The 20,091-nt window shown below is 33.9% G+C and overlaps 2 protein-coding genes across 2 annotated transcripts; one reads left to right on the forward strand and one right to left on the reverse strand.

Moving 5' to 3' along the window:
* The first annotated feature begins 1,780 nt into the window (after positions 1 to 1,780).
* On the forward strand, positions 1,781 to 13,173 carry LOC126694705 (uncharacterized). Its single transcript, XM_050391153.1, has 11 exons — positions 1,781 to 2,321; positions 3,163 to 3,258; positions 5,161 to 5,264; positions 5,822 to 6,078; positions 7,151 to 7,273; positions 8,313 to 8,401; positions 8,724 to 8,829; positions 10,163 to 10,260; positions 11,307 to 11,567; positions 12,121 to 12,204; positions 12,818 to 13,173. Exons 1-11 carry the CDS (start codon positions 2,232 to 2,234, stop codon positions 12,830 to 12,832), a joined length of 1,323 nt encoding a protein of 440 aa, XP_050247110.1. The 5' UTR covers positions 1,781 to 2,231; the 3' UTR covers positions 12,833 to 13,173.
* Positions 13,174 to 16,081: 2,908 nt separating this feature from the next.
* On the reverse strand, positions 16,082 to 19,340 carry LOC126695908 (COBRA-like protein 10). The gene is made up of 2 exons (XM_050392703.1): positions 18,749 to 19,340; positions 16,082 to 17,829 (listed from the first exon to the last, which is right to left on the reverse strand). The coding sequence occupies exons 1-2, from the start codon at positions 19,338 to 19,340 to the stop codon at positions 16,403 to 16,405; spliced, it is 2,019 nt and encodes a 672-aa protein (XP_050248660.1). The 3' UTR covers positions 16,082 to 16,402.
* Positions 19,341 to 20,091: the final 751 nt, after the last annotated feature.

Raw genomic sequence — 20,091 nt, forward strand, 5'->3', positions numbered from 1 at the left:
CATGTTCACTCAATCTATTTTCCAAGATTTGGTGTCTAATAGATTATATCATTTGATCTCATTTGAAACTTTCAACCCAGTATCTTTAATTTATAAATGAGAGACTTCCAATTTAGTCAAGTATTTCTTTCATTTACTTCTCTATAAATTTATACTAAAGTTTGGGTTTAGCTTAACTTTATTTTTTATTTTTTTGATAGATTCAACAGTTACAACGCGTAGGTGGTTGGGAGGGGGATTTTAACCTTGAACTACAATGGAAACACTAAAAGGTACTAGTTGAGTTGTAAGACTCGAGACGGATTTAGCTTAACTTAATTTGCAATTTTTTGAAGAAGAAAAAGTATGTTAAAATAGATAACATGTGGGATTCAAGGTTTAAAAAGTTGTATGTTACTAATTTTCTTTATTTTTTTTTATGTTATAAATATAATAAGAGTTGAGCTTAAAAAAGAAACCTTTAAAATAAATACAGATTGGATTTCCATCCAAAAGAAATGCAGATTGGAAAAAAATTGGGCCAAACTCACATTAAATATAATTAAAATACTGGAAATATGCAATTTTGCACCTTGCAGGCCGGGAAGAGAAATGGCAAAACGTGGGTAACATAGATAACATTAGGGATTCATGTCTACTTGTATTAATTTTTAACATAAACTTTGGACCTGATATACCAACCCTTTTTTCGTTCATATATATATATATATATATATATATATAAATTTACCTTCCATAGATTGCAAATTAAGAGGAGAGAGTGAGAGGCATATAAAAGGAAAACAGATATGGCAAGCACATGCAACAAAAGCATGGGGAATCTAGAAAAAAAAAAAGTTTTCAGTTCTGTTGGGAATAATATTGAACAACTCATCACCAAAATCTTGATTGGGATTGGTAATTTAACATTGTTAAAGTGAAGAAGATCCTAGGCAAATATGTGGAAGAATAAGATAAGATGAGGAGCTGTGAATCAAAATTTTAGTGGGCTAACATAACTAGAATCCCCATGATTGATGGGCTTGGCTGAGCTGAGACTAAAACAGTGCCAGTCATTCTCATGTCAAGGCCCACTTGTGCCCATTCTAAACCCAAACAACCCCCATTGACTTAAAAAACATTGACAAAACATAAGCCACCTTCCTAATTCTAATTTGAGTAATTTCCATCATTTCATGCCTCTTTTTTGTTGTACCTATATCCCAATTTTCTTGTTCCAGTTAAATAAATAAATGAATGGCAGGTCAAATCTAATGATCCAACGCCTCCTTCGCTCCCCACCCTCTCTACCATCCAATCAAATTTAAGTACTAAAATTTTCCAACCACCACCACAAAGTAATAAAAATCTCTAATCTATGTAAAACACTAAAACCCAAACAAAAAAACCTACTTGACTTGATCTTTCCCAAATAAAAGGTACAACTTCTTAAAACTTAAAACTAGAAAGCAATCCAATTCCATATGATAAAAATAAAAAAATGTAAAACTTATATTCAGTTCCTTAGACCCATTCTCCAAAAAATAAAAAATAAAAAGTTCCTTAGACCCAATAAATGGGTTTTCTAATTAGATTTAAACATATGATTACAGCGTGATCAGTAAAATCTTTAACGCTAAATCCTATATCTAAAAAATTATACGCGAGTAATTTTTTATAATAAAAGAAAAAAGACATGGGAAAAAGGAACGTTAAATTAACGCATTAAACGGCGTTGTTGGAGGTTGTCGTGAGAGGTGGGACTGGGAAACATCTCAAGGACACGGACCTTTCCTTTGACAGAGTAAAATCCACCATTAGAATGAGTATCTGTATGACCATGACTAAATCACCAACTACTCACCCACCACCATAACTCCATTTTTATAGAGGAAAACTAATTAAATTTTATGCAATAAAAAAAAAAAGAAAGAACAATAACAAAAACAGAATAACCAAACCAACAAATAATTATTTTTCTTTCTCCAAAAAAAAAAAAATTATTGTTTTTTTTTTTTTAATTTGTTATAAATATATAGATATAATTTTTGGGTTATGCTCCTGGATATTATTGGAGCCTGTACCTGACCAGCAGCTCGTGATCTGGGATCCTTTGAAACATCCTCTGAGCCAATTCTTTTTTCTGGGTTTTTGTTCATTTTTCAAGGGGTTCCAGCTTCTGGGTGTTTTTTTGGTTTTGAAAGCAAACGAATTTCTCTGACTTTTTGTGTTTTCTGGAAGCGTTTTTGGAAATGTGGAGGGACCCTGGAACTCCTGCTGATTCTTACTATCAGGTCCGCCCTGAATGCACCGATGTTCCAAAGACCCGCTTCAAAATCAAGGTACGTTTTTTGTTTTTGTTTTTTTATGACATATATAATAATCGGATTTTTAGATAACCTTTTGGATTTTTTAGATATATATGCATACACACACACGTATATATATATATATATATATATACATACATGGCATGAATTAAGGAAGGTGGAAATAAGTAAATGATAGAGATTGGTTTGTTTTGTGTTGGAAATTTATGATTTTTCTAGAAATTTGAGATTCGTGAACAATTACAAGATTGTTAATACTTCTATGTTTGAAGGCAGGTATGATAATAATATGGTTAACGTTTTTCTGAGATGGTGACATTGGTCTCATCAAGGTCTCATTTAATATTTCAGATTGTGTGCAATTTCATACTTAATCGGATTGTTATTAATCTGGACATTCAAAGAGAAATTTCCTTGTGAGGATGTTGCCTTAAAATTACTATTGATCAAACTTGGCAGGGTTCTTGTTTTCTCAATGTTTCTTACTTCCAATTTAGAGAATGTGTTTCTCATTTTGTCATTGGAATAGACGAGAGGGTATTTGTAAGACTGAACAGTTGGAACCAAAAAAACGACCTAGTCATAGGCATTTATAAGTCTATCATTCTTGGTACTTTGTGAAATGTGATGCATTGAATTGAAGATCTAACCAGTATCTCTCCTATCAAGAGTTGCTTCTTTACAAATCTGATGATGTTTCATGCTACTTAAAAAAATGAATTATATGTAAAGTCATATTGATGCATCCACCCTAGGTAATACAAATGGATTGAATATTCAAATTCATGAAACTTTCTCTCTGTTGCTTGCAATGTCTATTACTGAAGTTTCTATTTTTAATCCGCTTATGCAGTCTGGTAAAACATTAAGTGTAAGGAAATGGCAGGCTGCATTTACTCCAGAAGGGTATCTGGATATCAGCAAGACTCTAAGTCGAATCCATCGTGGGGTAAGTGCCTCTTAATAATTCAAAACCATTCAAAAAGTGTGTTTAAGTTTATTTTTATTTGAAGACTATGAAAGTCAGCTTGCACCAGAGCATCGCTATCATTCTTAGTTGATATATAAGATTAATAGCCAAGAGCCTTGTAACTCAACTGGCACTTCCTAATGTTCCCAACAAAGAAGTCCAGGGTTCAAAACCCCTCCCATTGTAACTATCAAATTATCAAAAAAAGATGTTTAAGATTAATATAGTATCTTGAGAAGCCCAGAAAATCTCTTCTCTTTAAGTCAGGCTTGAATGTTGAACTGTGGAATTAACAAACTTACTCCCTTCGTATTAGATAATATAGCCACTTTTTTCTCGTTCTAAAATAAATTTCCTGGATAGGTAAACATGACTTGCAGATCCTTAAGGGATATCTGCTTCTTATAATATAAACCCTTGTGGGGGAAGATGCCATTTGATCCAAAGATCAATGCATTGGATAATATGAATGCCTCAAAACATATTGTTGCTCCTACTAGCATAGTTGACCACCTTTCTGCACACTCCTTGCCCATGTAAGGTTTACTAATCAGGTTGAGGAGTTCAATGACCCTCGGAATTGGAGATACTATCAAGTCAAAGTAATTTACTTAATAAATGATTGTGCACATCATAATGATTATACTTCCTTTTCTGGCCTTCATGACCTCCCTAAACACTTGCAGTAATAAGCATTGCTTCCTTAATTAGTCATAAATATAGTGTGCTGTAGTCTGCTGTGGTGTCACTACTAGTCTCTCATCTAAATGCAAATTTCTAAAATAGTTACTTGAACAAAGTGCGTTTGTAAATTCATTAGTATAGTCAAATATTGTATTTGATATATGAGCAAAAGTTGTAAAGAACAAAGATATCTCTAAATATACAAATGTTAAAAGAACATTGGAGAAGCTAATAAAGTGTAATAATGATATTATAAACTAATTTCCTAGTCATTCAACTTAACTATCTTATCGATCTTGTCTAGGCTACATTTATCATCTGACCACACTGTCAGTAAAGTTTCTAACATCTGCTCTATATAACATATCTGATTTTATTATTATTCTGTTTGATTTTCTATGCACCTGGACTACTTGACTTGGTTCTTTTGTTCTGACAGCTCTAAACGAAGTTTGAAGTTGTTCTGCCAATTTAGTTTATACTCAAATGAAGTTTGAAGTTGTTCTGCCAATTTAGTTTATACTCATTCTAAGTCGTGTTTCTTTCTATCTTGGAGGAAAAAATCACCTAGATATTCTTCACCATGATAATGTTCCTTTCATGTGTTGTGGCTAAAACCTATGTCATTTATAAATTAATCACCCTTGAGGTAGATGCTATCAATATGGAGCTCAATTGCTTTGTAAAATCTATAGATTTGTCTTATGTGAACAAACACCCAATGTAATTCGTTGAGGGTCTCAATAAAGCTTTTGAATCATTTTTATGGAAGTTGTTTTAATGATGGTTAGATGATTAAATTTTCCTTTTCCTAATTGTTCATGTTTTGGGGACAAATAGTAACTGTGGAATTAGAGCCATTAAAAAAAAAAAAAAAAACCTCTACTTAAAAGATTAAATCCCATGAGTTGGGCCCCACTTATTAAGGGGGGATTCTAGGCCCACATGTGAGAGGAAGTGTTATAAATTTTTTTTTTATTGAACTCATCATTTCCAAATAGTTGTTTAATGATTTAATAATTGTTTACTATTTGTCCCAAATAGTATATGTGTACTTGAGCAATCCTTTTACGGAATCTTCTCTATTTCTTCATTTTGTAGATATTTTCTTTTTCATGAGTTCATTTTTGTTTTTCCATTCATAAAGGAAACAAAGCTGTGAGGGTTGATGCTTATCATAATTATTTTCCAAATTAGGGGGTACATCCATCAATTAGAGGAGAAGTATGGGAATTTCTACTTGGTTGTTATGATCCTCAGAGTACATTTGAAGAACGTGAGCAGATACGGCAACGTCGAAGGTAGTCCAATTTCCTTTTCCATGAAATCCAAAATTTAGTTTCTTAAGGTTTGTAATGGGTAGCACAGTTTCTTTCTTTTCTTTTAATTATAAATTGTATCACATGGGGGAATTAATGGGGAAGGGTTAGGGAGAGCTTAAGGGTGTTGTTGCTTGAAGGATCAAATGAGTGATTAAGTTCAATTTTCTTTTGGGCCATTTAATTGTCCTCTTTTATTTGCTAGATAATATATTCCCTTTTTCCTATGTTTTTCAAGAGATAATCTTCAATTTAGATTTAAAACTAAATTTTTTTTCCCAAACAATCAAATTAAAGTGACAAAAGCACAGGTGATTATTATCAGTCTTAACCTGTAAAAAACTAGCAACAATTATTTATACCTATAGCATAGGCATCCTTTTTTTAAAGTTATTATTCTGTTATTTTTGGATCCACTGTAAGTTTTATCCTTTAAGCATTCAATATATATATATATATGAAGAGTTCAAAGTTTGCTATACCATCTGCTGATATTTTAGAGACTATCCATTTCGTAAATCTTATGTCTACTCCTTCAGAATGCAATATGCTAGGTGGAAGGAAGAGTGCGGCCAAATGTTTCCTGTAGTTGGAAGTGGTAGATTTATCACAGCGCCCGTAATCACTGAAGATGGTCAGCCCATTCAAGATCCATTAGTGCTTTTAGAAACAAACCCAGACAAGGGACAGGCTTTACCTCCTGATGACAATGGTGGGGCAATTGTTGGAGGCAATGGTTTGGAAACAGTGAAGGATAAGAAAGCAATCCAGTGGATGCTGACTCTGCATCAAATAGGTTGGTGGTATTCTTTAATTAAATGCTCATGTCTTTTGTGTTAGGGCAAAATTTGCATTTACCTTTCTGCATAAGCTCGCATTTTGATGATTGATTTAGCTTGTAAAGTACTTATTATATGGAACATTATTATTAGACATTTCAATTGGTGATGATCACAAATTGATCTCAGATGAATGCATCTTGGGGATGAGATTGTCATCTAAAATCCTTTGTTACAATTTGAAAGAAAATACAATCTCAATACAGTCAGCATAAATTCTAGTTGCCTGGAATCTTCCAGTGTTCAACTCTCTTTTGCTAGATTTGTGCTATGAAATTTAAATGTCAATTTATTTCTAGAGAATATCTGTCATTCTAATTTTGCAATTTTGCTTCAATGTTTTTTGAGTTGTTTCAATTACTTATTCTGTGATCACTTTGTATTACTTCATTTGTCCCATAATCAGTTACTTTTCCAATTTTGCTTGTTTGTTAATGTCTGTCCCCTGTCAAAAAGTCAAAAGTTTAATTTTATGTTCCCTTTTTATTGTTATTTTGAAGCTTCCACCATTCATCAATACTTAACTACAATAATAAATAATAATACAATGGCAAGCACATACAAATATTTTGAATTACTGAAGCAATTAAGGAACCTCCTTAAAATGTGCATTTTTTTTCATAAGTGACACTCATTGTGGGATGGATGGAGTAATGGTTTTTTATTATATATTATGATTCAAAGTTTTTGTACAGATTTCCAAATTTGATTTAATTAGCATGCATTTGACATTCATTTCTTATGTGGGTGTAATTGGTGCCAATGAAATTAAATTACTGTTCAACAAATCAAGATTGCATATGAATCACCAAGTTTGTCAATCTTTTCTGCTTGTAATGCTGTAGTTCTTAGTTGTTTGAAGTTTGAGCATTGATTAATTTTTTGGTGTAAAACCATTGCAATATGTTTATTTGGAATTTACTTGCATATAGTAAATTAGAGCATTGTTGTATTTAGTTATAAGAGTATGTTTTTACTCATAGATTTATTTTTTGATGAATTTTCTGGTTGGCTTAATATTAATGTCAGGTCTTGATGTGGTTCGGACTGATCGGACATTGGTGTTTTACGAGAAGCAGGAAAACTTGTCAAAACTTTGGGATATTCTTGCTGTTTATGCCTGGATAGATACAGATGTCGGTTATTGTCAAGGTGGGTGATTCAAACGGATAGCTAATGTGTCGTTAAGGGATTGTTCAATCAAATGATGAGTCACGTTGCTTTGTTGGAAATCTGCTTGATCCATTATATTGCCGTGATCTCCATTCTCCACTACCATTAGCTCTGCCACCCAGTAATTATTAACTTTGTTCAATAAGGGACTGTAGCCTGTAGCTTAAATTGTCATGGGTTTGAGTAGATATGATGTTTGCACCATAAAAGAGTGAAAAATACTGAATATGAATACTGTTTATTACATGCTTGAAATGTTATGAAATAATTTTTCAACATCTATGGCTAGGGACACAAATCTGGTGGACTACTTTTAGTATAAAGTGTGTACAAAACTAGCATGATCATCTTCTTTACAATGCTCTCATAAATGCTACTTGTTTAATTATAACATTTGAATGGAAAAATAATGAAAAACATGATTTGCAAATTGGGGTCCATTCACCAGTGGATCTTGATAATATGTTTCTCCATGCTCTCATGGCATTTTCATGACATGAAATCATCAGAGATTAGGTCCAGGAAGCTCCTTAGATCCCTCTTTCTCTATTAGTAGGTAGAGAGAATTGTCCAAATAACCATTTTTTTACATTGGGGTCCATTTTCCTTTAATTTCTTTTCCATTGTATCTAAATAAATGGCATATCAGGAAAAAAAATTATATATATATATATATATATATTTTTTTTTTTTTTTAATATTCACCCAATATCTGCTCTCTGTTATTTTCCATTATACTTGTAGTAATGTTTTTTTTCTAAGGTTCAAGAGTTGGAAAAACCTTTGATTCTTTCACTTGTTTATTAAGGGAAGAATAATAATCATTGATGTAGTCTACTTATATTGTTACATGTGGGTCTAGCATTCTTATCTAAATATATATATATATATATATATCTCATTGAAATTCTTCTCATTTACATTCCTTCCTTGCATAGCAAGAGGTAACAAAAATTTACATAATTATTGCAACACAATATTGGATCTTCTATCTAAACTTTATGACAATACTGAGCAGGAATGAGTGACCTCTGCTCCCCCATGATAATTCTTCTTGAAGATGAAGCAGATGCATTTTGGTGCTTTGAACGGTTGATGCGCAGATTGGTACTTTTTTGCCCCATACAATTTTTTTGTTGGTCATAATATTTCACTTTAAGTAGTGTACTTTAGTTATTATTTAGATATCTCCTACTATGCAAAATGGCTTGCTTTGGGTGGAAACTTTTGTAGGCCATATTATTTCACTTTAAGTAGTGTACTTAAGTTAAATATTCTCTGTTTACAAGTAACCACACTATGTTCCATTCTATATAATCTGTTAACATATTGTTCTTCCAGAGCTGGAATTTTTTTTTAGATTAATCGTTTTTGTTTCTAATTTTAATTCCAGTTCCTTACAATATGTGTTCTTGTTTTAAAATTATAGCGAGGAAATTTCAGATGCACTGATAGCTCTGTTGGAGTGGAGGCACAACTTAGTAATTTGGCTGCAATTACTCAAGTTATAGATCCAAAACTTCATCAGCACTTAGGTATTGCCTTCAAATTTTGTTTTCTCATTCTTTATATTTAGCTCATAATCAATGTCATATATCAGTTAATAAAGTTTTTGTCCCTGTCAGTATAAACATTATATTGCAGTTGTTGTTTTGTAACCCATTGTTATTAATAAAAGATATAAGAGTTTGGTGGAAGAATTATTGACCTTTGAGCATTGCTGCCGAACATAAGCTGAAAATCAGCATTCAGGGGCAATTGTGAAACCATCATAAAACGAAAATTTTATTGAATGGAAAGGACACTCAATTAGACAGGGTGAAGAGAGCCACTAAAAAATTACAATATAAAGTTGATAAGATCTACAATTTAAATAGGTATAGAAAGCACTCCAAAGACAGTAGACCACTCAAACAAAGTTTGCAAGAAAAAAGATTTGGTCTCAAAGCTTTACAGTTCCTCTCTCCAGCTTGCCCACATAAAGCAAGAGGAGCAGCATTCCAAGTAATGCTATTTTTATGCCAGCAAAACTGCTCTGCAGGCACCAACTAAAAACATATTTTCCACATTCTTTGGCATCATCCACTGAACCCCAAATGCATAAAAAGGAAAGGACCATAATTCTCTTGCTTTAGAGAAATTCTTGGCAAAGGGAGGTTCCTTTGGCTGTATGGACTTGAACTGTGGAATTTAAGTGAGAAACTAAAGGCAAGAGTATTAGGGGATATTTTCAAGTGATTTTTTTTATTTTTTTTGGGGGGGGGGGTTGAGTTATTGATGGGAGGAATTCTCAAATTTTTTAAATTGCCTTTATGGCTGGAAGCTCATAATCAATGTCTTTGTAGTTTTTATTTACTTTCATATGCTACCCAAAAGTAAGAAAACAAAAATTTGTTGCCCAATATCTATTTTGAAGTTATAATATATGAACTAGGGTGAGGAAGAAAAACATCATGTACTTTAGCATAGTTTTTTAATTAATAGTCTGCCAAGACAAAGCAACTCAACCATTGCTATGCTGTTAACTGGTGTAGATGCAGCTCTCAGCTATAACATTGTAATTATTTTTCTTTTTTTTTTTAATATAAGCTAACATTGTAATTCTTTAGGAGTACCTCATGTAAACACCCTGTGCACATGATGTAGTTCCTCTTCATTAACAAAAACGTTTTACTAATAAAAAAAAATAGGGCCATTTAATGGTTTATTTATTTATTTATTGTATTATAGCACTATATCCTATAGTATTATGTCAATAGTTCAATATTCCCTTTGTGACAATATATTTTATATTTCTTGCACATCCCTTCATTTAGTTCTCAAGAAAGAAAGTAATAGAAAAGCATGTCTTTTGATTTTGGAGCACAGAGACACTAGGTGGAGGTGATTATCTATTTGCTTTTCGGATGCTCATGGTTTTGTTTCGTAGAGAATTCTCTTTCGGTGACTCATTGTACCTTTGGGAGGTAGGATTCAACTTCAACTGTATCTTTTTCCTTCTTTTTTTGAGAGTTCAACTCCTGTCTGGAGGGTTTAAAACTGTTCCTCAAAGACCAATTTTAACTTTCAATATTCTTAAATCTCAGGTTTCTCTTCCAAATGTTTTGTGATGTGATTCTAATATTTAAGTAATTGTTTGCTGATTATTTTGGTCTAATCTAAATTAAAGTTTAAAAGGTTTATATAAGGATATGGTTAGTGTTCTTTAGAAAACACAGAAAGTTGTTACAGAAATATTGCATGGATAATCATTCAAGACTTATCTTTCACCTAAATATAACTGGTCCGTGATTAAAAGCCAAGAGATTGCATCTAAAGTAGTGAATTGTGATGTCATTTGAAATTTTCCTGTAGGAAGGGATTGTTTATGAGTTATGACTTGATCTCTATGCATCCATTTGCTTCTCAATTGAGAGCATCCAAATGCTCTTGCCTCTATGTTGTGATCACTCTTTACATGTTCAGAATATAAGGTTTAAGCTGTGATTTTTGCAGATGCATGCCATGCTTGTGGCACAAATATATTATAGAATATTGATGCAAATTGTTTAAGCTTACTGATGTGGTCATAGAATGTGATTTTTTCCCCCTGTTCCTGTGAATCGTGTCCTAGGCCCACCTATAGGCAAGGCCCCCAAAAACTCATGTATACTTGATCTGTAACCTCTTACATTAGTGCCGGGGGAAAACAAATAACATCAAATAAAATTGCTAATTTATATGGCTTTAAGAAGTGTCCAGTCAGTCAGTTTTCTGTTAAATAACTCCTTTGGGTATTTTATAATTGCTTTTATCCATTGGACTTAAGCATGCAAAAGGAAGATGCTTGTGTCTCCTTTTATTCTCACTTATTCCTTTTGTTCATTTTTATTTGTGTATGTTCATGCATGTGTCTGTGTCTATGATAGTTTTTGGGCATTAAGTTTACGGTTATATAATCTTTTTTTTAATTGTAATCACACATTGGACATTTCTGTTAATAGTTATTGTATGGTGTTTGGACCTTTTTCAGATGATGTGGGCCCTGGAATACGATCCTGACTTATTCTTATTGTATGAAGAACCTGAGTCAGCTAGTGAAAAAGCTGAGGGATCTAAAGGAAAAGCAAAGTCAAGACGTCAGTGTGGAAAATATGAAAGGGAAAATATGAAAAATGGAGCAAAGAATTCAGAAGCCCCCCTCCCAATCTCTATTTTCCTTGTTGCTAGTGTCTTAAAAGATAAGAGCACAAAGCTACTGCAAGAAGCTCGGGGCCTGGACGACGTTGTCAAGGTTAGTTTGGTTTAGAAACTCCAATATGCTGATTTACTTTAGGTCAGTCAATGGGGAAAATAAAAAATATGTAGAGAACTCAAGTGAGGAAATAGCATTCAACAAAAAAAAGAGTAAATATTGAAGTTTCTTTAATCCGGGTGAGGAAGAGTTGGGTGGGGTTGGCATAGGTGCTACAGATTGACCACCCCCACTTCTCTTCCCCTTTAAATAAACAAATAAAATAAAAATTTAAGAGTAATGAAGCCATGAAGGTGTGCGGCAGGAAAATTCACCTACCAACCTTAAGGATTTAGAAGAATTTTCCCCTTCTCTTTGATAAAAACGTTTGTTAAAGTACAATCAGTTGCTCTTTATTCTCCTACTGATGATTAGAATAAAATTTGAAGTCCTGAGGAAACAGTAGTTGGGTACTGATGAAGCATTTTCCATGCAATTAATTATCCAGTTCTGGTAGGCATGTGCTGGAACATTGCAATTATAAGTTACTTTATAACTTTGCCTGTCTGTGTATAAATCATTTTTCTCCGGTTTTTTTTTTAATCCTTTCCAGATATTGAATGACATTACTGGAAATCTAGATGCCAGAAAAGCTTGCACTGGGGCAATGAAACTTCACAAGAAGTATTTAAAAAAGGTAACATTCTTGTCTTGGACCTTTTTTATAGTCTTGAAATGCGTTCAAAATCTTTCCTGGAGTAAGAAACAGTGAAACATGGCATAATAGGCTATAGTTTATAGAAGTGACTGAAACTGTCTAGAGTTTTAAGACTAAAAGAATAAAAATAAAAATGATCAAATTGCAAGATGTCATCTTAGCGCCAATCATTCAAAGAGTTTCACTCTGGTGCTTTCTTTGTAGTCATACCTTTTGGTAGCCAAATTTTCCTGGTTATAACATAGGAATCCTTCAAATGTTACAATTTCATGGTCAACCAACTTTTCTCTCTGCTGGTCATGTTATTAGTGGCCGTACTCCATCAACCTGTTCTAAAAGGGCTCCAAAGGCTATTAAAACAAAGGATATTTCGCCAGAATGAAGCCATTTTGTTGCCCTCACCATTTCTGGATAAACCAGTTGTGAAAGATTATGCTTGTATTTATACGTTTGATTTTGTACACTTTTTTCTGCCAACTGGAATCCATGGGGTAGTAATATCCTCTATTCATCAGTTGTTTGTGTTGCTTTATTAAAAAGCAAAGCTCTTCCACGTATTGCTTCAATTCACTGAACAACATTGTCACTGCAGGCCAAGAAGACATAACTGTAAAGAAAGCACATGATTTTTTTCAGCCAGACGAGAAGTAATGGCTGTTTTTTCCTACTTGCTGGTGATTTGATTTGGCGAGCGATAATGATATACTTTAACTTGAGATTTTGTCTGAGTTCACAGAATCGTAAGATTGCTCCAGCAGCAAACCTTCCACAGAAGTGAGTGTTGTATGTTCAAATAATCTTTCATTATTTGTATATCCAAAACAATTCTTTGCAAGATCTTACACAAATGTACCTTGTAAGCCCCTATTGTTTGTAACAATTACAAAAATACAAAAGAAAGCTGATACACAATTGAAATCCATATCAATGAAATTAATTTTATTTGCAGTGGTGTATTTTCTTTTGGGAAGTAATGTGGGAACAGGATGATTCATTTAGACAGCTAATATGCTTGCGTGGTCCAAGAAAATCAAAAGTCACAAGGCAAAACTGGAAAGAACATTGAAACTAATGACAAAAATTAAGTGTCCATTTGATACATTTTATTTTTGAGCAATGGTTATTACACATGCCATACACACGCTTGTTTTAGCTAAAATTGATTTCAATTAAAAACATGCGTGCATACAGTGTGTGTGTGTGTTATTTTCCTTTATTTTTTGTGGGTTTTTAAAAAATGAACTGTTTGAAAATGTTTAAATAAATAAGTAAAAAGATTAAAATTTATACTTCAAAAAAAAAAAAATCTTGTTTTAAAAAGCCCTCCTCGAAGGTTAAAACTAGAGGCAAAATTTCTTCTAGTAAAGTCTCTTATAGTCGAATAAAAAATTTAAAATACCTAAAAGCTATTGGTAATTTGGCCTAATGATAAAAGTGTATATCATGGAAATATACATCATAGTTTTAAAATAATTTCATATCTATTAAAATAATAATAATAATAGACTAGCCCACTCCCTGGCAAAAAGAGCAGTTCTAGTTGTTGACTTTGATGTGTGGTTAGAAGAACTGCCACCAAATTTGGATGATGTATTCCAATTTAATTTTCCTTAATAATATTGACTTACCTATTCCTAAAAAAAGAAAAAATAAATAATAATAATAATAATAATAATAATAAAAAAAGAAACTAGAGGTAAAATGTCTTTCATTGCTATTTTTTTTTTTCTTTTTCTTTTTCCTTTTGAGAAAGGATAGGAAGGGAAACTAAAGTGCACATTTGAGATCATTTACTTTTTTTGGCTTATTGGACTTTCTAAAATAAGTTGGTGAAAAGTACCATACATCTAAAAACAAGGCTTTTAAAAAGAGAAATGCTTGTGACACACACTTATACACAACTTTATGTCACAACTCGTCACATGGCGAGATATAGTTGGTTAGAGTGTTTATCCACATGACCCACTAACACACTCTAACCAACCACAACTCATCATGTGGCGAGTTGTGACACAAAGTTGTGCATAAGTGTGTGTCACTAACACTACTCTTTTAAAAATGGGACATAAAATTGAACAAGATATAAATCAACTCTGGCAAACGAACCCTAAGCATTAGGCAAAGATGATACAAAAATGTCTTTTTAAACCAAGGTTCTCAAAACGCCCCTCTTAAAAAAGAACCTTCTCACATACAGGAAAAGTAGGGGAAAAAATTTGTTATTCACTTTTTCACCTGTTCATTATAAAACTTTTTTTTTTTTTTTTTGTAGGAATTCATTATAAAGCTTAGAGCCATATTGTTGTAACCTAGAAAGTTCATACTCAAATCATAGTCTTTACTTGTATTTGATTAGAATTGAATATATATGACATAATCTCATCTCTGATTAACTAAACTTACTCGGATCTATACGATTCAAAGTACCATAATTTTTTTGTCCATTGTCCTCTATTTTCTAGTACTCAGATTAAAGGTTTTCACTATATTCGGTTAGAAATGTTGTATATCTTAAACTAATTGTAATTTCAGATTAACTTATGTTAATTATCATAAAGAGCTTCATATTAGAGACCCAGAAATAAGAATCTTTCTCAAGGTTCTACTAGTAACTAGTAAGGTCTAAATTTCATTTGCTGTCTTGCTTAGAAACCCAGTCTACCTAAATAAAGTCCCTGGTTATGACAAGTGAAATTAACTCATTTGCATCTCATTGCTCATGCTATGAGAAGCAAAAGTTTAATCATTGAAGAGGACACTTCTTCATATACTTCTTTCCTGCATATGGAAGATAGTGGATAGTCCCAAAGTAGGTTATGGAGGACTCTTTTTCAGAAAGAATTCACAGAAGTCCTGGAACGAGTTAGATTGCATCTTCAGGATTTTCAGCTTTTGTAAGATTCAATTGCTTGAAACTTGAAAACAGTTAATGCAGCTGTTATGTCCTTCATAGCATACAGCAATATTTCCCTTGTAATATCCTAAGTCTATTCAAACTTAATGCCAAGCTTGGGAGTGTCAAAAGAAGCCAATCATCTTATGCTCTCAGCATATTCAGTTAACTAGCTTGGATAATTGAAAGCATATCGCCAAGAGCCTTGTAGCTCTGTGGCATTATCTAATTCTCCCAATGAGGAAAATTAGGGTGTGAATCCCCCCTCTCACTCTTCTTGCAAGAAAAAAAAAATTGAAAGCATATCAGATGGATTGTTACATACAATTTTGTTGATAATGTGGCCACTTAGATATAGTAAAATATTCAGCCCCGAATCCTACAATGTTTTTTCTTCTCATTAGGTGGCTTGGTTAGTCGGTTAATTGAAAGCATATCACATTTTGTTTAGATTACTATTTCTTTGAGAAAATTCATGTCTATAGTCTTTTCTTTTCTGCTTGCCTCGCCTTTTTGAGGTTCCATCTTCCATCATATAGGCCTTGTTTAATTTAATCAATGAGCTAGACGATGAAGGATTTACTTTTTCCATCTTCCATCATATATAACCAGTTTGTACTATGACATGTTTGATGTTCCTCTTAGTACAAGATTACTAATGTCAGCTATAAATCATATCTGTTGAGGAGACATAAAGCCATATGACTTGCCCCATGTAGCCCCAAGCCCTACCACTCGAGCTAAATATATTTGCGAGATAGAAATTCTAAGATAAAATTTTCCGATGTGTATGAAAGGTTGAAGTCAATTCAAAACCAACATATTTGAAGACAAAAAGTTCCAAAAAATTTCACAACACTTTTTTTATAAATAAAAAAATAAGTGCTAGGAAACAAAAAGACAGTGAACCAGTCACTCTTCAGTGTAAAATATCTGTCAGATACCATGTGAATCCATCGTTATATAAAAACTACTTGTTATAATTTCATACAGATTATCATAATTTCTGTTTCAACTTGTTACATCCTCCGCATCTGCCATTGGAACCAACTGATAATAAAACAGGCCTTGAAATCCTAGTTGTGCCATTTCCTCATTTTCCATCCACCCAAGTGTAAACACATCCTCTGATGCTGAGACAGAACAATTATGATATGAGAGAAAGCATTGTACTTAGTTGCATGGAGGTGCTGAACATGTTTAACTAAATCCAAGAAATGTAAATTCTCACCAAAGCAAACTCCCTACTAGGTGGAAAGAGTTCATGCAAAAATCCCCAAATCATCATATATGGAAGTGATCCGTCATAAGCATAAAAGTCACAGCTGTGATGAATATGATTGCCAGGAAATTAACATGAGATTGGTGCCCAGAATTTCCTGGCCGGGGAATTTCTGTAGGAAGCGCACACTCTTCACCATTGAAAAGAAGTCTTGTTGGGAATCCATCACCAAGTTGTACATTGATTCCAGGTGTGAGTTTCTTTGAGAATGAAATAACTGTTTGCTGCTTGCCAGGCACTCTTGGGTCATACAATTTAGTCCCATTTGTCTCTCCCATCAAGAAATTCAAACCCTTTAACCCTTGTAAGAAGATGGTATCATTTAGGTCTGGTAAGCTGGTACCATTGAAGGAGTAAGCTTTTTCAAAACCCAGAAACGCCTTTTTCATTTGAATTGCAGTGTACCAATCCTCGAAAGGTGACTCCCCCCAGTTAAAGAGTGTAATCCGAGCTGTCCATCCACTCCTGTAATCAGTGTCAAGATGCCAATTGATGCTAACCCCACAATTGTCTGGACAAGGCATTGGTTTTGGTATGTGTTTGTGTTTGATTTTAGCCCAGGCTTTTGCTTTCTCCGTTCTGTTTACAAAAGGCACAAGAAGGGCTTCCGGTGGAAGAAGCATTGCTGCAGCATTCTGATTGCAAGTGTCTGATTCAGAACAACCACAAGCACAAGTGTTGCAAGGAATGACACTAGAATTGTAGTATGCTGAATAAGAAACACAGCATCTAGCTTGCTTAACCTTGGGACGTGTAATGTTGCATACAACTTGCCAACTTGCAACAGCACTAGTGGTAGCCGCAAGCCCACTTGGGTCAGGAAACTCTGATGGATCAACTCTGATTGGAGGGCCACACTTGTATTGCGGATTAACAACACCACTGATAGCCCATTTCTGTGGCGGATTCAGAGCAGTTCTATTCATGTCAGGAGGTAGCTTATAGACTTGCAATTGAAAAATAGACATTGATTTGCTCTTATCCATTACTTCGGGCAAGATGGTTCCATTTCTGCAGCAAAAAGGTAACTTTCCAACTTTGCTATCATTTTTTAAATAAGGAGGGAGGTCAGAAATGGTTGGCTTCTTTTCACAGTTCATGACTTGAGAGAAATCAAGGTCTGCATAGTATTTGGCAGGAGGGCCATAGACACAAGTGGCACCATCCTTTTTGTGAGTGAAGGCTCCTCTCATGCTGTAAATGAACTCTCCCCTCATCCACTCCCAGGTTAAATTCCAGTGATCAAGACGGCCTAATGGGTGGCTGTTTTCGATGGTCACTTGGGCAAGATAGTTGCCTGGAAAGGCTTGGAGCACATCATATGAGAAAGAGAGATCACCAGACTGACGAGGCAAGAATTTGGTCTTTTTAGTAGCTTTAGCCTTGTATTTTGGATCTCTTTTACAGCATACATACATCACACTAGCCCCTGGGAAACAAATTTGCACAAAGTAAGTTCAGAGATGTCTTGCATTATGTGAATGCAAAATAATGCTAGCAATGTACAATGTATTCTATTGTATAAATACAAAACCGTGTTTTGATACACCTTTAAATTAGGAACATTTAATATGAATCATGAAATTGATCCATTTCAAACAAACCCGATGATACCGAAAAAGTTGTTACCGTCCAAAGTAACTTTGCTTTTTAGTAAAAACAAAGAAGCTAACATCAAGAAGAACAAAATACTTTTGATTGGATGATTGAATTGCAGGCAATGAAATTTATCAAGAGTCAGCTTTTGATAAAGTGCTATCTATTGTGCTTCCTGAGGTTGAAGAGAAGGAACCCATTTTACATCCTTGGGACCTTTTAATTTCAATGAAAGCATTTAATTTTTTCTTAATCTCTAAAAAGAATCGCATCCTATTCCTAAGAAAAATCTGTACCTTTTCAAACTTCTGAACCATAATTTTCAGTATGTTTTTGTTTCCACAAGCATGAATATATTGAAAGAAAAGCTATATCTTTCCCTCCTGAAAATCAACTAGCAAGGCTCCTTTTCAGATTTTCTGGATAAAAATTCCTCCCCCCAAATAGTTTTTTAATTAATTTGAACCTTCATATTAAGCAAGTTATTATCAAATTGAGGCTCCTGTTCATAGCTTTACTTATTCATTAGAATCCCATGTTAGATTACAAAACAAAATCACTATACGCCTAATTCCACAAAAGTTTCATTCAACACATATATAACTACATGATTAATAATTACCCTTCTCTTATAATTTTGTTATCTATCAATGTTTGAAATAAAAACTTTGCTCAAAAATAAAACTTCCATTCTATAACCACATTCATGCAAACAAATATGAACCTTAAAAAAAACAACAAAGTGAACTTACCACGACGATGTGGTGCAGGACACTTATACCCATCATTTTCAAGCCTAATTGTCTTTGGCATTGGAACCCCCGGCGGCTTCACCCCGAACTGTGTTCCGGTTAAATCCACGACCACCTGAATCTGAGTCTCATCCCCGGCGGTTTCAATTGCCGTCTTCAAGTCCGCATTTGGGTACCCCACCAAGTAAGTCCCGTTCCCGACCGGCGCTGGGAAATCAGTCGAGTCCATAAGGATGGCTCCGGTAGCCGTCACCAAAATCTCATTGTGTTGAAACCCAACGAACATCTTCCATGCCTTGAGCTCATCGACCCCGGCATTGAATATTATCGCCTGGGACTTAAACGACCACGCCTGCGCCGTCACATTCTTCACGCGCGGATACTCTTTCTCGCGACTGATGAAGGTGTATGTGAGAAAGATCCCATTACAGTCTTCTTGCTCGGGTGGAGGGGCAACCGTCTTGGGGTCTTCGTCGTAGTCTTGTCCATAAGAAACCTCAAATGTATAACAAAACAACACAACTAACAACAACGTTACGTAAAAGGGCTTTGCATGGTGCCATGCAATTCTCATTCCTGGTGTTTTCGTCATTGCTTAATGAGGCAATGACTTTTGTGTTTGTGTTTATGCCTTTTGTTTTGTTTTGTTTTTTTTTTTTTTTAATTCAAAAATTTTTTTTTTTTTTGGGGTTTGAAATGAAGAAAAAGAGCGGCGGAGGAGAGGAAGAGCAACCGCGGGAGGACGCGGGCAAGGGAGGTGTAGAGGAGTCAGAGACCCTAGAAGATTGAGAGGTGAATGGTTTAAATTTGAGGAGAGGCAATGGAAGACTGAGTCAAGCTAAATTCTCTTCCTCTAGTTTTAGCTTAGGATCCGGAGGAGGGGTTACAAAAGAATGTGTTGTGTCCGTGTGCATGTGTGAGTACACATTGCATGGCATTGCTTTGCATAGGAAACTTATATAGTAAGTGCTGGTTGGTTTGAAAGACATACACTCTGTCATGCTCTTTATGTTCCACTTTATACTCTATCAATGACAGCTTATTGCATATTTTTTTGACTTTCCTTATAAATAACCAACTTCTAGTATGGGAAAAAAAATCAAACACATGGCATACTATAATTGGAGGAACATGAAGTAAAACACAAAAAGTGAAACAAATGATTTATGTTTCTTTTTCTTGGTAGTCATTTTAAAGACAGTTAAGGTACATGATAGCTGTTATATTCATTTTAAAAATTCCAACGGTTTCTCTTTTTCTTTTTCCTTTTTTTTTTTTCTTTTTTTTTTTTTTTTTGAGAAGATGTTTCTCAAACATTTAGTTGATACATTGTAATTGACATA

Source organism: Quercus robur, chromosome 8, assembly GCF_932294415.1.
Source record: "Quercus robur chromosome 8, dhQueRobu3.1, whole genome shotgun sequence".
In the NCBI taxonomy this organism is placed as follows: Eukaryota; Viridiplantae; Streptophyta; class Magnoliopsida; order Fagales; family Fagaceae; genus Quercus; species Quercus robur.

What these genes read in the sequence shown, in the direction of transcription:
- LOC126695908 (XM_050392703.1), bottom strand. Translation starts at nt 19,340, where the DNA reads ATGACGAAAACACCAGGAATGAGAATTGCATGGCACCATGCAAAGCCC. An exon ending in TCCTGCACCACATCGTCGTG is followed by an intron (nt 17,830 to 18,748) that starts GTAAGTTCACTT and finishes TTTGTTTCCCAG; the next exon opens with GGGCTAGTGTGATGTATGTA.
- LOC126694705 (XM_050391153.1), top strand. Translation starts at nt 2,232, where the DNA reads ATGTGGAGGGACCCTGGAACTCCTGCTGATTCTTACTATCAGGTCCGC. An exon ending in AGACCCGCTTCAAAATCAAG is followed by an intron (nt 2,322 to 3,162) that starts GTACGTTTTTTG and finishes CCGCTTATGCAG; the next exon opens with TCTGGTAAAACATTAAGTGT. An exon ending in AGATGTCGGTTATTGTCAAG is followed by an intron (nt 7,274 to 8,312) that starts GTGGGTGATTCA and finishes AATACTGAGCAG; the next exon opens with GAATGAGTGACCTCTGCTCC.